At 47.7% G+C, this 18,404-nt stretch overlaps 2 protein-coding genes across 5 annotated transcripts in view; one reads left to right on the top strand and one right to left on the bottom strand.

The window, feature by feature from the left end:
• The window catches only part of MYO15B (myosin XVB), a 29,568-nt gene extending 22,017 nt beyond the window's left edge, over positions 1–7,551 (top strand). The window contains exons 34-44 of the mRNA XM_062610504.1: positions 46–122; positions 683–813; positions 1,413–1,507; positions 2,384–2,461; positions 2,751–2,859; positions 2,971–3,119; positions 3,534–3,661; positions 4,663–4,796; positions 5,259–5,392; positions 6,247–6,387; positions 6,621–7,551. Coding sequence (XP_062466488.1) covers positions 46–122; positions 683–813; positions 1,413–1,507; positions 2,384–2,461; positions 2,751–2,859; positions 2,971–3,119; positions 3,534–3,661; positions 4,663–4,796; positions 5,259–5,392; positions 6,247–6,387; positions 6,621–6,680 — 1,236 coding nt within the window. The 3' untranslated portion in view covers positions 6,681–7,551. The remainder of the gene's footprint in view (positions 1–45; positions 123–682; positions 814–1,412; positions 1,508–2,383; positions 2,462–2,750; positions 2,860–2,970; positions 3,120–3,533; positions 3,662–4,662; positions 4,797–5,258; positions 5,393–6,246; positions 6,388–6,620) is intronic.
• Positions 7,552–8,066: 515 nt separating this feature from the next.
• Positions 8,067–18,404, bottom strand: part of LOC134159508 (ATP-dependent DNA helicase Q5-like) — a 34,215-nt gene continuing 23,877 nt past the window's right edge. The window contains exons 5-16 of one of the 4 annotated variants that reach the window (XM_062610513.1): positions 17,397–17,624; positions 15,652–15,751; positions 15,142–15,178; positions 14,324–14,382; positions 14,107–14,183; positions 13,558–13,813; positions 12,954–13,094; positions 11,862–12,517; positions 11,577–11,655; positions 10,352–10,603; positions 9,790–9,862; positions 8,067–9,687 (exon numbers count right to left, since the gene is read on the bottom strand). In XM_062610513.1, the coding sequence (XP_062466497.1) occupies positions 9,566–9,687; positions 9,790–9,862; positions 10,352–10,603; positions 11,577–11,655; positions 11,862–12,517; positions 12,954–13,094; positions 13,558–13,813; positions 14,107–14,183; positions 14,324–14,382; positions 15,142–15,178; positions 15,652–15,751; positions 17,397–17,624 (2,080 nt within the window). In that variant the 3' untranslated portion in view covers positions 8,067–9,565. The remainder of the gene's footprint in view (positions 9,688–9,789; positions 9,863–10,351; positions 10,604–11,576; positions 11,656–11,861; positions 12,518–12,953; positions 13,095–13,557; positions 13,814–14,106; positions 14,184–14,323; positions 14,383–15,141; positions 15,179–15,651; positions 15,752–17,396; positions 17,625–18,404) is intronic. The other 3 variants (XM_062610515.1, XM_062610514.1, XM_062610516.1) reach the window with 3 other exon arrangements.

Raw genomic sequence — 18,404 nt, 5'->3', positions numbered from 1 at the left:
GATGATCTGAGGCCTCTGATGCTGTCTTTTCCTCTCTGAATGCAGCTGTGCAAGGAGAAGGAGAGCTTGCATGATGAGGTCTACTGCCAGGCCATCAAACAGGTCACCCAAAACCCTAACCAGTGAGTACAAGCACTGTCAGGAGGGGAACTGTCTGCCTTGCTTCATGGACACCAGGGCCGGGGGCAGGCTGCTCACTGTTGGAGTATGTTCTCCAGGTGCTCAGATGCTGGGGATTAGCTGAACACTCAGGAAATGCAGCCAGTCACCAGCTTTGGCACTTTCACTTCAGTGGAGATTTGTCTTTATATCTCTGGCTGCCAATATATCTGGGCACTGATAAATATTGCTGGTAGCTCCTGGTAGTGGTGCTGCTCCGAGCCCTGATTTCCTCATCAAAGTCCTTGGGAACTGATACAGTAGTTAGGAACTGGCTTGACCCTCACACCTCCCTGCAACAGGGCAACAGTAACATTAGAGCAGCCTTGATTGCTCCCTTTCTTTGTTTGCTGTTAGAATAACTGCGTCAATCTCTTCCTCAGCATAAGGAAACTGACCAACAGCCACCACCTCATTTTCTGCCACCTGCCATAGGTGTTCAGAAGGGCTGAGGCTCACTTTGAGCTGCTTGGAGCAGGAATTGTCCTGTTCCAAGGTGCCCATAGATCTTTCTGTTCTGCAGGGAGAGCGTGCTGCATGGTTGGTTGCTTCTAAACCTGCTAACTGGGTACTTCCTCCCTTCCAACATCCTGATGCCCTATGCCACCAAGTTTCTGCAGCTAGCCAGCAGTGATCCATCTAGTACACACCATGGTATGATTGTTTCTGTGTCCTGTAAAATAAATGTCTGTCCCCTTGTTACTAAGGCTGAGTGGTCAAGGAAAGAAAACAGGATCCAGGCAGGGACATAGTCCAATAAGAAAATCTCCCTTAGCCTGTTAGGCAGGAGACATGACAGGTACTGAGGAAGCTGAGCCTGCAGGCAAGAGTCTGCTTTGTATCTCTAGTCTTCCCATTGCATCTTCACCCAGGCAAGGTAAAACTGTGTCTCTGAGGCTTAGCTTAGCCCTGTGGCTTAGGCCCAGTTTGACACCTAGACCGTGGGGGAAAGCCAGGCTGTGGTCTTCCAGAATCATCAGCTGGGAGGTGTTTGGATTGGAGTCTTGCTAGAGAATAGGTTCTAGTTCTCCCATCCTGTCATTCTTCTGTACTTCTACTGCTCTGGAGGCTGTCTGGAGCTGGTCCCTCATGATTTGGATGTGTCCTGGCAGAGTGGAAGATGAGGTCAAGTCTCTTTGCTCTCCTAGCAGCAGCCCTGAGTTAAATTCAACACAGGCAGGATAAGCCAGCATCATAGGAGATAATGTGTAATCCTCTGGTTCAGCACATGAAGCTTTTTCCTTTTCCTGCAGAAATAGCTAAGATCTGTCAGAGCAACCTGCGGAAAAATTTCATGTACGGGGGCCGTCGCCACCTTCCCTTCCCTGTGGAGATGGAGGCATTGCTGGTATTGAGGGGCAGAGAAGTGGGGTGCTGGGAAGAGAAGGAGGGCAAAGGCCTCCCACAAGAATCCCCTGCAATGCTCCAGGCTACCAGCACCAGTGCGGCAGCAGGGCCAGGGAAGGGATTGTGTCCCTGCACTGGGTAATGGTGAAGCTGCACCTCGAATCCTGTGTTCAGCTCTGGGCCCCTCACTGCAAGAGAGACATTGAGGTGCTGGAGTGGGGCCAGAGAAGGGAATGGAGCTGGTGCAGGGCCTGGAGCACAGGGGTGATGGGGAACGGCTGAGGGACCGGGGGGGTTCAGTGGAGAAGAGAAGGCTCAGGGGGGACCTGATGGCTCCCTACAAGTGCCTGACAGGAGGATGGAGCCAGGAGGGGCTGGGCTCTGCTCCCAAGGAACAAGGGATGGGACAAGAGGAAACGGCCTCAAGCTGCACCAGGGCAGGTTTGGATGGAGCTGAGGAACAATTCCTGCCCCAGAGGGTGCTCAGGCATTGGAACAGGCTGCCCAGGGCAGGGCTGCAGTCACCGTCCCTGCAGGTGCTCACACAGCGTGGGGACGAGGCCTCAGTGCCATGGGTTAGGGGTGGCCTTGGCAGTGCTGGGGAACGGTTGGACTGGATGAGCTTAAAGGGCTTTTCCAACCTGGTTGTTTCTATGATTCCCAGGAGGTGCCATGGGCATTTTTGCAGCAGTGGTTTGTGTTCCAAGAGAGGAAATAAAGTGTGTGTCTGTAAGACGATTGGGAAGTGCAATGCCATAGAATAGGCAGGGATATGGGCAGTAATATGGGCAGTAGAAGGCTGAGATGAGGAGGAAGATAGAATTGTGGGGCTGATGGGATCCTGCACGTCTTGCTGCCTAAAGACTGTCCATTGCAGAAGGGGCGCGGTGCCCGCCGGCTGGTGATCCTGCTGCCTGGAGGTGTGGAATACCTCACCCGGATCAAGACATTCACTGTGAGTTTTCTGCTTTGAATTTCTTTGTTGATGTGGAACTCCTTTACCTGTCAAAACCTTGGGCTTGGCCTGCGCTTCCCAAAGTGCTGTGATAGTTTATTTACTTCCTAAGAATCCCTGGAGCAGCCTACCTCTGCAGGGCCTGCACAGTGCCTCATGCCGCTCGCTTCTTTGTGCAGTGAGCAGAGCCATACTGCTGCCCTCCAACAGGCCCAGTATGTCTCACTGCTCTGGGGCTGCATTTGGCTTGCCCAGCCATAGGATTTTTTTACATCTTTCACTGTTTCAGGTGGCCAAGGAGCTCTTGCAGGAGATCTGTGAGCAGATGGGGGCAGGTGAACAGGAAGAGATACAGGAATTTGTTCTTTTTGCCAGCAGGAGTGACAACAATAATCTCGGCAAGTAAAGACGAGCATCTGGCTTCTTTCTTACAGCAGTTTCTCTAACAGGGAGAACTATGGCTACTGTCACCACACCATGAGTGACCCTCTCTCTGTGTAAACATGTAGATAAAATGGTGAGGCCGATAAGACCAGAGGAGTATCTTCATGATTACCTGCTGGAGGACAGTTTGGTCACTGTGAGTTTACACAGGCTCCTCTGGAGGACACCTCTGCACTTTGAGAACAACATTTATATAGATGTCCATTATGGACAGGTAAGCAGCAAGACCAGTGTGTGCACCAGGAACCTCCCTAGCAAGGCTCCCTAGCAGGGACAGCATTAGTGACCAGGCCCTTGGGAATATCCCAAGAGGGCTGAAGAAGCAGGAGGGCTTTGGCTGATGGGCTGTGTATGCTGTTTCTGGGAATGACCATTAACTGAAGCTCTGGATGCCAGGAAGGCAATGTGCCTGTAGCCCTAGCCTATGAGCTGTCCTGTTCCAGACAAGGATTGTGCAGTTCTGCATGCTCTTCCTGAGCTCAGAAAGCCTTCTCTTGTGTGTTACCAGCCTGAGCTGGATGTGCTGCCAGCAAGGCAGGATGTGTGTCTCTGCAGCCTGGCACTGCCCAGACCTGCCTATACCTTCTGGCAGGTTTAACAGAGGCCTCTCTTCTGTGCTGTCTCTCAGATGCAGTGGGATTACCTGAATGGGAGGATGCTTTTGAGCTGTAGTAAAGAAATGGAGATGCAAGTGGGCATTTTGGCAATGCTCCAGCACTGGGCCAAACCAGAGCAGCAGAACTCTGCTCTCTCCAGGTATGTGTGTTGCAGGGTGGGTCTTTATCTCTAGTGGCTGTTGGCATAACAGGGGTTAGGAGTGGGTGCCTGAAAGTATTCTCTGGATAATGAAGGAATGGACAGTTCTGGAGAATATAAGCTACTAATTAATGTCACTTTAGTGACTGACTCCTGCTGTTAGTCAGGGAAGTTTACCTCCTGCTCCCACTCTTAATGCTGACTGTCTCTTATGCACGTTTCTTTTTGTGGCTGCTCCTGAGCTGAGGGTCATGAGGGTTCCATGGACATTTCTTTTGATTGCCATGTGTTTGTAATACCAAGGAGGCAGTGCATGAGCTTATAATTGGGATGAATGCTCCTTTGTTGTTTCTCACAAGTGCCAGAGTTACCAACCTAGGGCACCTGAAATCTGCAGTGAGCTGCCTAATGGGAAGGAAAATGTCCCTGGGCACTGGAAAGTGTTTGTCCTACAGTCCTGAGCTGTGTTTTCACAGTCCTTCCTTCCTGTACCCTTAAGCACTTTGACTCAAAGTCAAGGTAATGTCTACACCAGATCCCCTTAGAGCACCAGCAGCAGGAGGTAATGGCATAACCCTGCTGGGCGTGGGGAACTCTGCTTTCTGTAGTGCTTTGGATGCGCAGGAGCGAGACAGGGCTTGAGTAAGGTGGTGTTCAGCTGAGATTGCCTAAGAAACACCCGTAGTGTTATTCTATGCTGCAGTCCTTGCTTGGAGAACTCCTGTTGATTCCAGAAAGGAAGGACCTGTTTCTTAGTGCACTAGTCAGTGGTGCATAGCTGTCTGCTCTGTGGGAAGCGCTGGTCTCACTCTCTCTGATGTTTCCTTACATGTTATCCAATGCAGATACAACCTGTTCTGCTCCTTCCCTCTCCCTCCACCCATGCCCCCAGCCATGCAATTGAAAATTGTTGCCACATCCCTTCCCTCTCCTTAATCCCCCTGGTGATCCTTCAATTTTAGCTGGGCAGGGGGTGAATTAGCATCTGCTTGCTGGCACAGGGAAGAGCTGAAGGAGTACACACCAAAGACCCTGCAGTCCTACATCAGTCCGGAGGTTCTGCAAAACCAAGTTGACATGCTGCTGAGAAGCAGGCAGCCCCTCCCGCCAGTGGATGCAAAAATCCAGTTCATAGGTGAGGAGATAACCAGACCTGTTCGAGATCTTGATGTAAGCTGCTCTGAATACACTTTTGGGACAGCTCATGAGGTTGGCAAGGATCTTTGAAGCCTGGAATGGACTGTGACAGCTTCCCCTGCAGATGAGCACTTGTTCCCAAGCATGGTGATCACAGTTAGAGGTTCCACTTCTTGTACATATGTCCGCAATAGATTTTAGAGCTCTGTACAAATTGTGTTTTAATTAATATTTTGGTTGCATATCTGTTTTCTGATAGGGAAAGAACAGGGCACCACTGCAGGCTGTTGAGAATTTTATTGAGTATCAGCAGCTGAGGGGAAGGGAGGGAGAAGTTGTCAACCTCACTTTTTAATGCAGAAATGCTTGGGAACACTTGCAGCTTTTGACCACCTTAGTTAGTGCAGTAGATTGCTGCCTGGAAGCTGCTGCCTGAAAGCCACTTATTTCTTTCTTACAGAACATGTGATGAAATTGCCTTTCTTTGGGTACACCATCTACTTTGTCGAGAGAGTCAGCGATGACACAATCTCTGTGCCGTGTTTCTTTGGCGTGAATAAAGAGGAGATCATTGTGGTAGACAAGACCAGCCAGGTATGCTAGACAATTCCTCCACAGAGTCCAGACCCCTGATGTCTGTCAGATGTTAACTTTGACTTTTAGAAGAACTTGTGCAGGGAGAGACTGTATCTACCTGTATCACAGCCACACTAACAGCCCTAGCCCAAAATGAGTAATGAGTGGTGGAACAATTACTAATGCCACGTACTTACTTTTGTAAGTACAGTGATCATAGAATCACAGACTGGTTTGTATTGGAAGAGATCTTAAAGCTCATCCAGTTCCAACCCCTGCCACGGGCAGGGACCCCTTCCACTGGAGCAGCTTGCTCCAAGCCCCTGTGTCCAACCTGGCCTTGAACACTGGCAGGGATGGGGCAGCCACAGCTTCTCTGGGCACCCTGTGCCAGCGCCTCAGCACCCTCACAGGGAAGAGCTTCTGCCTAAGAGCTCATCTCAGTCTCCCCTCTGGCAGGTTAAAGCCATTCCCCTTGGCCTGTCCCTGCAGGCCCTAGTCCAAAGCCCCTCTCTAGGTTTCTTGTAGCCTCTTTAGGCACTGGGAGCTCCCCTATGGTCTCCCCTTCAGGAGCCTTCTCTTCTCCAGCCTGAACCAGCCCAGCTCTCTCAGCCTGGCTCCAGAGCAGAGCTGCTCCAGCCCTCGGAACACGTTTGAGGCCTCCTTATGCTGGGGGCCCAGAGCATGATTCACAGTAAAACCAAGTGTAGGTCCCATTCCTGCTTGTCCCAGTCTTGCAGCACTGCCTCTGCTCCAGTCCTTGTTTCATCTTCCAATAGGCTCTTGAGGTGAATCCTCCTTAGGGATAATCAGACGGTTTTATTTGTAAGGACTGTACCCGAGGGTGGGCTGTGGCTTTTCTTCACACCCAGGCAGTCTCCTGCATCATTCCACTGAAAGAGCTGCAGAAGATGCGAACTCTGCGGCCTCTCTCTGATGGTGGGCTTCCTGGCTTAGAACTGAACTATGGCTCGGCTGCTAGCCCCAAGACTATGTGGCTTGAACTGTCACAGGTGAGATCACCCTGGACCCCACAGCAACTCAGAAATAGCCCTCCACTGTCCAGCTAAGCCTCTTCTGTCCCAGAGTTGGAAGGGGCACTGCATTTCCCAAGCCCCAAAGTGCAGCTTTGCCCCAACATGTACCTGATGTTTACTTACAGAAAGTGATTTATGGGAATACTTAATCATGAGAAGCAGACACTTCTGGGTCAAAGAATGACTGATACTGATTTGTGTTTTGACAGGCTAAAGAAATGTATCACACAATTGTTGTCATCCTGGATAAAACAGAGTTGCATCACTAGAGCCTAAGAGGAGAACGATTAAGGACAACAGCACTGTTTTCTGTTCTTTGAGCTTGTTCAATGTTTCCTGCCCTGTCATCTGGAGGGGACTCTTCCAAAAGACATCCGCAACCTCAGACAGCTGCTTCCTAAGACTGCTACCACCATGTTTGCTCATGGACTGGAACATAACCTCACCCCTCCTGACCTGCCATTCAGTCCCCAAGTCCTCTCCCTTGAAGTAATGCGTGTGGTGGCTACCTAGACCACAAAGACACCCTTTCCACACCATTGCTCTTCCATAGCCTGTTTCAATGTGAGCAGATACAAGTAATTGCCTGGAAGAGTGTGGAACTCCTCTTTTTTCCCAATTAATTAACATGAGCAAAACCTGATCTTTGCTATAGATTTATGTAGCCTAATGGACAGCTGAGCCTATGACATGACTGCACTGGCATTTTCCATAGGCCAGCTTGTTCTTTGTATTGATATGCAAGAGGCCCTAGAGCAGGGTTTGTGAAGCAGGAGCTTGTAGAAAGCATCATAATTGCAAACCATGTCACTGTTAATATACAATTAACACATGCTGCAGCACAGATAGAGATGTGATGGTAAGACAGTTTATTCTTGATTAATTTCTTATTGACAATTATATTCATGTTTCCCTCTGCTATGAAGAAGTGTCACGTCCATGCAGCTGTCATACTGAAATGATAGGGCCATGCCCATAGAGAAAGCATTTTCAAATGGAACTTTTACTCCAGCAGAGGAGCGTGTCCTGGGTTGTACACAAATGCTTAATTTATTTTTATTGCTACAGCTATCCTACTGCACTGCAGAATAGTGAACTTCAGGAGACTGCAATAAAATGATCACATGGAGATGTTTCGAAGCTCTGACATGCCAGACACAGGTTTATGTCTACCATGGGAAGAGTGACCTGTGGGTAACTGTCAAAGCTTGAGGAAAAAGTGGTTACTTGGCTGAGACAGGGATAGATGTTGGGGCTCTCCATGCAAGCCATGATGCACAGCTAGGGCTTCTTGCTGGTGAGCTGATGTCAGCCTCTTTCCTGTCAGGAACTTCCCTTCATGTCCTGCTCACTGTGGCGTCTTCCACCCTCCCCATTCAGCAGGTAATGTACCACAGTGACATGAAAGGAAAGAGTAGAGAAGACAGAGAGCCAAACATTAAATTAGCCTTATTCCTCTTCTCTTTCCCTGAGCTTTTGCTGCCTTACATAGAAGCACAACTTATCTGGTTAGAAATGCCTGTCATTGTGATAAAGAACTTGGTCATACAACTCCATGCCTCATTTAAAAGACAAAGCATTTCTGACAAGTTCACCCAGGCAGCAACTGAACTTCATAAGCACTGAACTGTGGAGATACAGGAACCCCACTCAAATTCGCTGACAAAACAGGATTTTTCATGGGAAGGTAAACCAGAAACTAGCAGGCAACAGCTAAAAAACACTTGTATTGTGTAAAAGGCTTCTTGTAAAGCCCTTTGGCCTCCACTGACAAGGGCAAGCTGAAGATGAAAGTGACTTTGAGTTAAACATTTCCAGGTTCTCCACTTGCTCCTAGCTGGAGAAGTCCTGCAGCAGTAAAGGGGTGGAGGTATCTGTGGGCACGCGCTTCCCATCCAGCCCCTCCCAGGCTTGCATTTATTAGCTGTCTGTTCAGATATGAAATGAGCTTTCATGTCTATGTTCACAGCGATGACGTCCTAATGTATCTGAGACCAGTCCATATGAATGAGTGGTAACAAAAAGCTTCCAGGAAGAGTCCACAACAGCTCTAACACTGGTTTATTGTCAGTTCCACATGTAGCCTTCAGTACATTAAAAAAAAATACACCCATTGAGTACAGTGATCTAAAAGGCATTTGATGGCCTCTGAGGCTGCAGATTCCTCCAGCAGCACTAGTGCCTGAGGCCACCAACCTCTATGAGAATGGAACAAAAGCAGAACCCAGTAACAACTGAACAGAAAGAACCTGTGCCAGGGAATTGGGTTATTTCAAGCCCACTGATGCCCTAAAGTTCAGATTCTTATATAAATATAGCAGCAGACACACCATAGTGTCAATTTGAGGGCCACAGTGGTACCTTAACCAGTTGTAACAGCACCACTGCCTTCGGTATTGCAGACTGCAGGTGAGGCACAGGTAGCAAATATGGCTTTAGGGGTTACAAGCAAACGCTGGAAAAGTGTTGGCAACCTTGGTGCTACTATTGGAGAGGTTAATACTGAAAAAGCATCACCGCTTAATATTAAAGGGCAGGAAGAACTAGACAAAGTCAAAAAAGAGAAGTTCAGATTAAAAGAAAAAAGAAATTGAGTTTCTCCACCTTCAGCAAGTATACATTGCCTGTATGGGAGAAACAAAATGCTCCTCTCCTGTCCATCCAAGAACTCAATCATCAACTTTATCATTGGCAGCCCTGAGCAAAGCATGTGAATTTCTAGTATAAGGCTTCTACTGGCAACATTGGAATAAGAACTAAGGGATGGGGGAGCAGGAGAGGACCTATCTAGGAAGCAAGATGCCATCCGAAAGCAGAGTGCCTGTTGGAAAGTCTGAGCAAACTGCTGCATAGAGGTTGGAGACACTGCAGAACATCTGGGGTGGTTGCCCCTAACCTACACAACAGATGAGTAGCTCACACCTCTTAGCAAGGTGTGAGCACTGGGCTTCAGCACCCCACTTACTGGAGAAACTCTCCATACGTCCACAGAAACTGGTTTCCTGGAACTGTGTGTCACTAAGATCAGAAGTGAGCAAAAATGCTGTTGGAAAAGCAAGCTCAGTTCTGCAAGTCCATGAAACCCTCCATGGGTGAGTTCTTCAAGCTCCCCTGGTCGCACCACTGGAGGAGGGCAGCCAACGTGATCTGAGAGTCAGCTCCCGGAGCTCTGCAGCTCCTGCCAGTCTGTCTCACTCTCACACCTGACCCTTGTTTTGAAAAACTCCTTGATGAGTCTCTGTGCTTCCTCCTTCACTGCAAGAGAGGAAGCACCACCTTTAAGAAGATACTCAAGACATCTGCCCCTCTAAAGACTCTCATCCATTTAGCATCAGAAGAGCCCAATATTCTTGGTGCTCTCCCCAGCTGCCAACTCACCAGTCTTGCGGGCTGGGTTCTGCTCTTCGGTCAGTAAGTGAGACAGGTGCCGAGCAAAGCCTTTGAACAGATCCTGCAGAATTGGGGCATAGCAGAAAGAAGACATCACAGTTACCTCATCAGACAGTTTCCTTTTGTCTTGCTGGCTGTTAGCAGAAACCACTCAGAGATTACGACTACAGGAGTGCTGCAAACACACCTGACCCTGCAGTGCTGAAGAAGCACATGGACTCACATGCTGCCTCCCCTAACACATCAAATAAACTACACCAGAACCGACTTTGATCTCTTGCCCCTTCACAGCTCGGAGCTCTTGAAAACAGGCCAGAGTTTAGAGTGAAAACATAAACAATCAAAACCAGGTGTGGAACCACCATGATACCACTCTAAATCCCACACAAACCCTTTCTTGGGGTGAGTTGCTGCATTCATGGAAACACATGCCAACATGTGATTTGGAAACGAAATGTGGTGTTTAGATCATCTTTCCCTTCCTAGAGCCCCAGATCACTAGGGAGATGCAGCCTCCTTCTGCTAAAGAGGGTCTTGAGCTGTGCCCTACCTTGGAAGCAAATTTGCCATCCTTGTAGAATGGGGTCAAATATTTGACAACGATGTCTGCTGTCTCTTTGAGGGACATAGCCTTGGTCACTGCCTGTATGGTCCTGCTGGTTCCTTCTTTATCACACTGCAATAAGTTTGGATCAAAAGTCACCTTCTTCTTTGTTAGACCGACACTTCTGCTTTCTGGCTGGGACAGAATTGAAGATTTTGCAGCTGTCCGTAGCAGCTTTGTTGCAGGAATTTCTATATCCTGGAGATGGGACAGAAGAAAACCAAACCCATTAATTCCTGTGGCAGCATTACATTTCCAAGCAGCCACTACCTGCCAAGAACAGCAGCATCCTGCAGCCTCTTCCTACAGTGATTACCATGCAGGTATCTCTGTAACCCATTTTGCTGCCCAGACATGATACACTATTTCTCACACAAAGGGACTTTGAGAAAAGGTCTTAGAACTACCCTGTGCTCTTATTACGGAGCTCACTGCTAGACCTGTCCTACATGGGAAAAATGGACAGGAAACAAATTCCCAGGATGTCTGCTGAAAATACACCCTGTGGGAAGAGCCAGCCACTTCAGGAGTGCCACACTCCTGTTCAGTCTGAGGCATTCTCAGATGCCAAATGCAGAACCAGAGACTGAATGCAAGGAAGGCTGTGAGCGTGGTTCACTTCTGAGTGGTCCTATGTGTCACTGGCATGGGGTTCCCTTGATTTGACAAAGCAGCTTGCTAGAGCACCTCTGCTATGGACACAGGCTGACAGCTGGGCTTGTTCAGCCTGGAGAAGAGAAGGCTCCTTAAGGGGAGACCTTAAAGCAGCTGCAGTGCCTAAAGGGGAAAACTGGAGAGGGGCTTTGGAAAGGGCCTGTAGGGACAGACCAAGGGGAATGGCTTTAACCTGCCAGAGGGGAGACTGAGATGAGCTCTTAGGCAGCAGCTGTTCCCTGTGAGGGTGCTGAGGCGCTGGCACAGGGTACCCAGAGAAGCTGTGGCTGCCCCATCCCTGCCAGTGTTCAAGGGCAGGTTGGACACAGGGGCTTGGAGCAAGCTGCTCTAGTGGAAGGTGTCCCTGCCCATGGCAGGGGTTGGAGCTGGAGGAGCTTTAAGGTCCCTTCCAACACAAACCAGTCTTGGAGACTGTGATTCTATGACTCCCAGAGAGAAACTTGGCACAAGGTAGGTAGAAAAAATTAAAAGAAATTAGCACCCATTAAAGTCTTACCTCATCTGATCCTGGTCGCTTCCTACTCCCACTTTCCTCAGCAAAAGTTAGCTCAGTTTCTGTGACATTTTCATCAGCACTAGTGGAAAGAGTGGAGAGAAGGACAATTTTAATCATTCCACAGTGAACATATGACTGCATTTGCTGTTGGTGGCCACGAGACTCTCCATGGTAAAGCATGAGTCTTCCTCACCAGCCTCAAGATCTACAGACAGCACAGGGCTGGTAGGACTCTGCAGCTTATTAACAGGGCAACAATAAGGAGCATAGAAGTAGAGATGTTACCTGGGTTTCACATCAGTTTCTTCCTGAAGGATCTCAGATTCATCAGCCTGAGGGGTCTTGAAATCCTGTTCTCTCTCAGTCAGTGCTACTTGTGCCTCTTCCAGTTCTTCACTCTCTGCCTGGGGTTGTCCAATCACATCTTCTCCTTTGTTTTCCTGAGGTGTTGGTTTCTCTTGACACACGGTTTGAGAAGAAACCTGAGGTAGTGTGCTTGCAGAACAGCCACCTTCCTTTGCTGAGCTGCAGCTTTTGGCTTTAAACCCACCTTTGTGGAGGGAGAAGAATTTGGAAATATCCTGTGATTCTTTTTTAGCTGCTTCTGTGAGCATTTGCTGCTTTTTGCTACGTTTGGACTTCTTATTAGGGCCCCTCAAAAGGGCAGCTTTTGTGTCTGGATTGGGTTGCTGCTCCTTCTTTTCAGGATGGAGTACTTCCACACCAGCACTCTCACACATTGCTATTTCTTTCTTCTGGAGAACAGGGCTCCTGGTGTCCAGCTCCAGACTGCAGTTACTGTTGTCTTGTCCATTTGGACAGTCTGCTTCTTTTTTGTCAGGCTTTGCATCACTCTTCTCCTGGATCTTCAGCAGTTCAGAAGCTGTCTGGAACAAACTGGATCTCCTTGGAAATCCTGCTCCCACACGCTTGGGTTTGAACTAGGGAGAAAGGAGGAAGAAATTCTGGACGTGAGAGCATTAAGGAAGCCCTGTGTGCAAAACCCTTTAGGAGCTAAGTTTCTGTACACAACGCACCAGTGTTACAGCCATAAGCTGAGGAAGGCTCTAAAAAACGAGTCATCATCTTAACCATTCCCTGAGACATCTGGGACATGGATTAGGTTAAAGTCTTAGGCCCTAAGTCATTCCCACAGTAAGGAAACAGCATCCTTGTTTAGAGCAAGATGAGAAAAACTTCTTTTACAAATGACCTGGACATAAATTCTATTCACTAATAGGAACCAGCATGACTCATTGATCTCACTCCAAAACCAAAGGACAGAGAGGGAAAGTAATTGCAATAGAAATACACAGCTATGGCTGTGATAGACAAAGATCCCATTCTCTCCTTGTCTGTTCATATGTACTCACTCACTGAGTAAACCTGGGATGCAGGGAGGAAGTCCTCTTCTGCTGCAGACTCAGATTTTGTTTCCAAGTTGCTCTTGCTACCAGTTGCAGACCCAAAGACTGAGAACAACTCTCCTTGTTTTGAGGCTTTGTTGATTTCTGCTACCTGAAAACAGAAATATCCTCTAGTGGCCAGAAATATTAACGTGTTCCTGCCTTTGTACACACTAAAAGCCACGGTGACAAAATAAATGTCTCCTCTGGAGAGACACCTATCTCAAGAACAGAAATGTCTTCAACGAGACTTATGGTAACCAGCTGACCTAACCCAAGGTTCCCCTACTATCAGCTACAGCCTGAAGAACTCCCCATTCTCCTTATTCCTAGCCCTAGAAGATATCTGGGTAAACTTGCACTGGTATATAGGTTTCCAGAGCCTGTGAAACCAACAAAGGTGTAAAACCAACATGATTCTGGGCCCTCCTGGAAACAAAATAAAGAAAGATTTGGAAGACATCCAAGGCAAAGCAAAGCTTCTCCTTCATCATTCCCCTACAAGCTCTATCCAATATCCCCTCGAGCAGAGGCCACGCCACATTCAAAGAACAACTGCAGATGATGGGCACTACCTTCTTTAGCACAGTTGCCTTGTATGAGTTCGCCATTTTACTGGTTCGGAAAGCTTCATACTCCAGCTCCACGGCACAGGCGTGAGGGTCTGACCTGTAACACAGGCTAGGGTGATTTCTGGCAAGACACACTTCTAGATTTGCAAAGGGAACACTTATGGTTAAGCACCTCCCAGGCATCACAAAACAGACTCTCTCTGGTGCAAGAACAAGTGATAACTTCCAAGTAAATCCTAAGGAATGGGGCAGTGAATTGCTGGAGAATGGAAAGAGTGTTGAAATCACTTTTAAATCTAAGTCTTCTTGTCCAGTTGCTCAGTTTGAGAAGTACATTAACCCCATCTTGTGGGACAGGGAAGAACTGCGACTTCTAGGATCAAGCTGATCGAGCGGAATGAGACACAGGAATCCTCGTAGCTGTTAAGTGAATCTACATTCTTGGAACGAACAATTTAAATGACATTCCCTGAGAATGGTAATGCTGCTGAGGGAAGATTAGGCCCTGTATTAAGGGATTCAACATGCTACCCCTTTTCTTTTGTCTCATACCCTTCTCCTGCTGCTGCTAGAACCTTTTGATTGGTGCTCAAAGCTTCTTCCAGCATCTTCAAGCAGTGCTCCCGTCCCTAGGAAACACAGGATACTGAGTCATGCTCTACATAGTGTCCCTTGGACTTCCATCCCTGAAGGAGTAAGAAGAGGGCAGGCAGAATCTTTCTTGTTCTTTGCAAGTCAACAGGACTGAATGCGAACCAGCCTTTCTTACCTTCACTGTGAGCTTAGAGATTCTCCTGCTGATGGCATCCTTCAAGGGACAGTCTGCACCTATCACAGAAGAGATATTTGTCACAGCAGGGCTGGGGCTGGTGGAGAACATCTCAGCTGTCACTGAGGGGTACCTGTCTAGCACTGCTCCACATGCTCCTCCCTGCACAGGTACCCCAAGGATGACTGCAGTCACCTTTGTTACCTGAAGGAGCTACAAACTCCAAAAGAGTAGGCAGAAGCCACAGTAAGATTTTCCTCTCTGGATGAGAATGTCTCTCTTGCTAGTTTATGACTAACAGTTTTCCAAACCTTCCCCATCTCAGGAAACCCTTTCTCAAGAAATCACAGCTCTCAGGAAACTCAACCCTTTTCCACTCCCCACAATAACAACAACAACAACAAAGAGGCTGAACAGAGTAACATGAACTACCATGTAACATGTCCATGTTACTAGACAGGGCTTCATGTAGCACAGTTACAAAGGGATCAGGTTTTCAGCAGTTTCCTTACAGCCCAGTTGGATGCTGCTGCATAACCCATGCAGAAACAGCCTACAAAGTCAGTTTACACAGAGTTTTCCTGCTCTCTTGCTTATTTTGAAAAGTTGTTCAGAAAGATGCATTCCATATCTTCACCCCAACCAAAGCTAAGCTCTGATCCATCTCCTCCAGCCAAGCTTCCACAGCCAAATGTCCAGCCTCTGTGCCTAGGGACTGATATCTCCAGTGTTGACGCTGTATGGATTACATGCAGCTGCAAAATACAAGACTTTCCTCTCCCAAAGAAAACCCATGATAAATCAAGGAAGATACTTACTTGGAGGAACAAAATCTTCCTTTTCTGGTTCTTTGCCCTGGAAGAAAACAAAGATCAGTCAAACATTTCCATTCCTGCAATACACATGGAGGTCTAGAAGCAGCTACAGGGAAAACTAATGCTGAAGTTACAAAGGTACTGAAAAGGCACCAAAATGGGGGAAAGAAGACAATGAGAATGAAAGCCAAAAAGCTCACGTTTGCTATAGGAAAGAGCTGTGCAAGAGAAGCTGAGTGGGAAAATCTAATATTAGAGGAATTAAAGACAACAGGACCCTCTTGATTAGCACTGCAGAGAAAACCAGTACATGAATAAGCTGTGTTTCTTCATGTTATAGGACTGGCCAGAACATGGAGAACACAGCAAAAGCACAGGTACTAGAAGTAAAAAACAAAAAGCAACAGCAACATGCAATAATTTAGTTTCATTAGTGCCAGGAAGCCTTTATGTCTGTAAGACAAGCTCACAGCAAACACTCCAGAAATCTCTTACAAGGGGACCCGAACTCACTCTGCGCAGACTCATCTGCTTTCTGTAGAAGCTGTTCCACTCCCGTTTCCGACTCTCTTCATTGGCTTCATCCGCATTCCCACTGCTTTCTTCATCATATCTAGATAAGGCAGGAAAAGAAGAGGAACAGACATTTCTGTAGGTGCAGTATTAACTAGGGGACAGGCCTACAAAAGCCAAGGTCACTTTTTACAGTATTTACAAAAGATGATTACAAAAGTCTTAGCTTTTAGTTTCACTAACACCCCTCAAGCTGGACAGCAGTGAGCATCCTCCAAAAATTCATGGGACTTGTTAATCCTGTGAACTAGTAAGCAGAAGCATGAACTAGCAGCATATGACTAGTGTTCTGAGAATGGAGGGTTCCATCCATTTCAGAAGCTCTGCCAGATTCTCCCATGGGGAGAATGCCCAAGGTCACTGCCTTGTGGCACTTACTCCAGCCGTCAGTCACTACTGCCCCTGGAGCAGAAATGGCAAAGCAGCCTCAGCTGTTCACAAACTGTTATGGAATCACACAATGGTTTGGGTTGAAGGGACCTTAAAACTCATCCAGTTCTAACCCCTGCCATGGGCAGGGACACCTTCCACTAGAGCAGCTTGCTCCAAGCCCCATCCAACCTGGCCTTGAACACTGCCAGGGATGGGGCAGCCACAGTTTCTCTGGGCACCCTGTGCCAGTAATTAAATGTTGTGGTATTGTTGTATCAAATGAAATCCCATCACTGATATACAGAAATGCAGCTGGTGAGTCTCACCAGATGTAGCCCAAGTATTTACTGCTTTCCACAGCTGTCACAGCCAAAACTGACAGGTATTACAAATCAGAGCTTGAAGACTATTGACTATTACAACTTCCAAGGCAGAGCTACAATCAAGTTATGGAGAGGTTCAATAAGTCAAGTGGCAGAGAGCTCTACAACAGCATTGGCCATGTCTTCTCAGGTCCTGAGATCAAACTTAGGTCACAAGGACACCAGTTCCCTCTGACTCAGCTGGACTTGCCTGAAGACCAAAGCTCCCAGGCTCAAGCTGTAAAAGGTAAAGCAGGGGCCAGGCCAGTCAGCAGAGATGCACATCCAGCAGAGCTCCCCAGGCAGTGCAGGCAGCCAAGGTCGAATCCTGACAGAGCTGCACCTTTGCTGCAACTCAGCCAAAGAACAAGGAGGAAGAGAAGTTGCCATCTCCACGCTGCCAAGTGTTTTACAGAATTTATCATGTTTCCCACTGTACATCTTCCTTTTCCTGTCAGCCTGATACTGAAACACTAAAATTTAGCAGCTGACACTGGCACTCCATTATATGCTCTGTGGTGACCAAGTCCTGTCAGTGTCCCCTAGCTTGCTGGCCCACAGACAGAAATGAAGTCTGGACCATGTCATACTTTGCTGTCACATTGGTCTCAATTCAAACAGTTTTGGTCCTTTGTGACTGTGAACAGGCTGAGCTCACTTACTGCTTTCCAAAAATGTCAGGCTAGTTTCTTGAACAAATTACATTCTGCAGGGTACTTCTTAGGTCAGTCAGAACAGCTTTTGGCTCTCTGGGACATGAATGTGCTTCAGGCTGCCAAAGTGTGTGCAAAATTAAATTCCAGCTCCTGCTGCCAGGAAGTTAGAGGAAAATACCAACACACAGAAACATGTGCTGAAAATAGGAATGGCTGGACCTGCAGCTGGGAGAGAATCTCTGCCCTCCCAGCAGATAGCTCCTATGAGCTGAGTTTGAAGCAGCCAAGTACAGACCTGCTAAAACCTCTGCAACCTCTTCTTCCGCCTTCATACAGTTCTGGGTCATAGCCCTCCCAAGAGGAGCTCGTGGGCCCAATGCAGGTTCTGCTCCAGCTGTTGCTGCACCGCTCCAGTGACTCCCATTGTCTTTTCACTGCTGCTGGGTTCTTGCAGTAGTCACAGCACTTGTTACAAGGAGGGGTGACATCCCCAAAGTACTTTGCTATGGCAGCATGGCGACATCTGGGAAACAAAAGGGAAAATGAGCTGTCAATTATTTTTATTGACAAGAACTCCACCCTCCAAATACAAGGTGTCTTTTGATAAAGACTTGAGGTTTGTCTGGTTTGGTTTGGGTTTTTTTTTGCAGAGAATGCCTGTTCCAGCAGGAATCACAGGGATTAAGTTCTGGAGCAGAATTGGGGTTCTCTTCCTGGCAAGTTGCTTAAGGTCTCTCTGCCTCCACTTCCCCACATGTAGAACAAACAGAGCTGTCAATCTCTTCTGCTAAATGATTTCAGATCTTTGAGATCTGCAAAAGGCATGATAAAATATGCAGTTATTAATTCTGCATTGTTGGCCACATATATTCCATGTCCAGTGGTGCTAGGATAAACGTGTAAAGGAGCCCTGTTGATCCTTACACCTCAGAGTTGAGAGGATGTCTATGTATTTCCACATTGGAGAGCTTCTAATTTTATTGCTTCTGGTTTGAAGTTGAACAAATCTACATTTGAAGAAACAGGAACGTAAATTAAGTCACAGAAAGAGAGTCCAGACTGAGCTGCCAAGGAAGCACTGTTCAGATAACACAGCCTGGGTCTCAACCCACTAACACACGCCTCAGAGCTGCAGCCTCTGGGGTTGAGCCCTGCAGGGCTGGAACCCTGCATCCAGGAAAACCAGTCCATTTGCTCAGGCAGTATTGCACAACCAGCTCGACCAGCCTTAGCAAAGTAGCCATGTGAAGATGATTACATTCTTCCAGGAATCTTCAAAAGATTTCTGGCAGCCATCGGTGCT

Source organism: Pezoporus occidentalis, unplaced genomic scaffold (genome assembly GCF_034315485.1).
Source record: "Pezoporus occidentalis ecotype Australia unplaced genomic scaffold, CSIRO_AGI_Poc_V1 ctg148, whole genome shotgun sequence".
NCBI lineage: Eukaryota > Metazoa > Chordata > Aves > Psittaciformes > Psittacidae > Pezoporus > Pezoporus occidentalis.
Note: the sequence above shows the minus strand (reverse complement) of the source record. Positions and strands in the feature narration are given on the sequence as shown.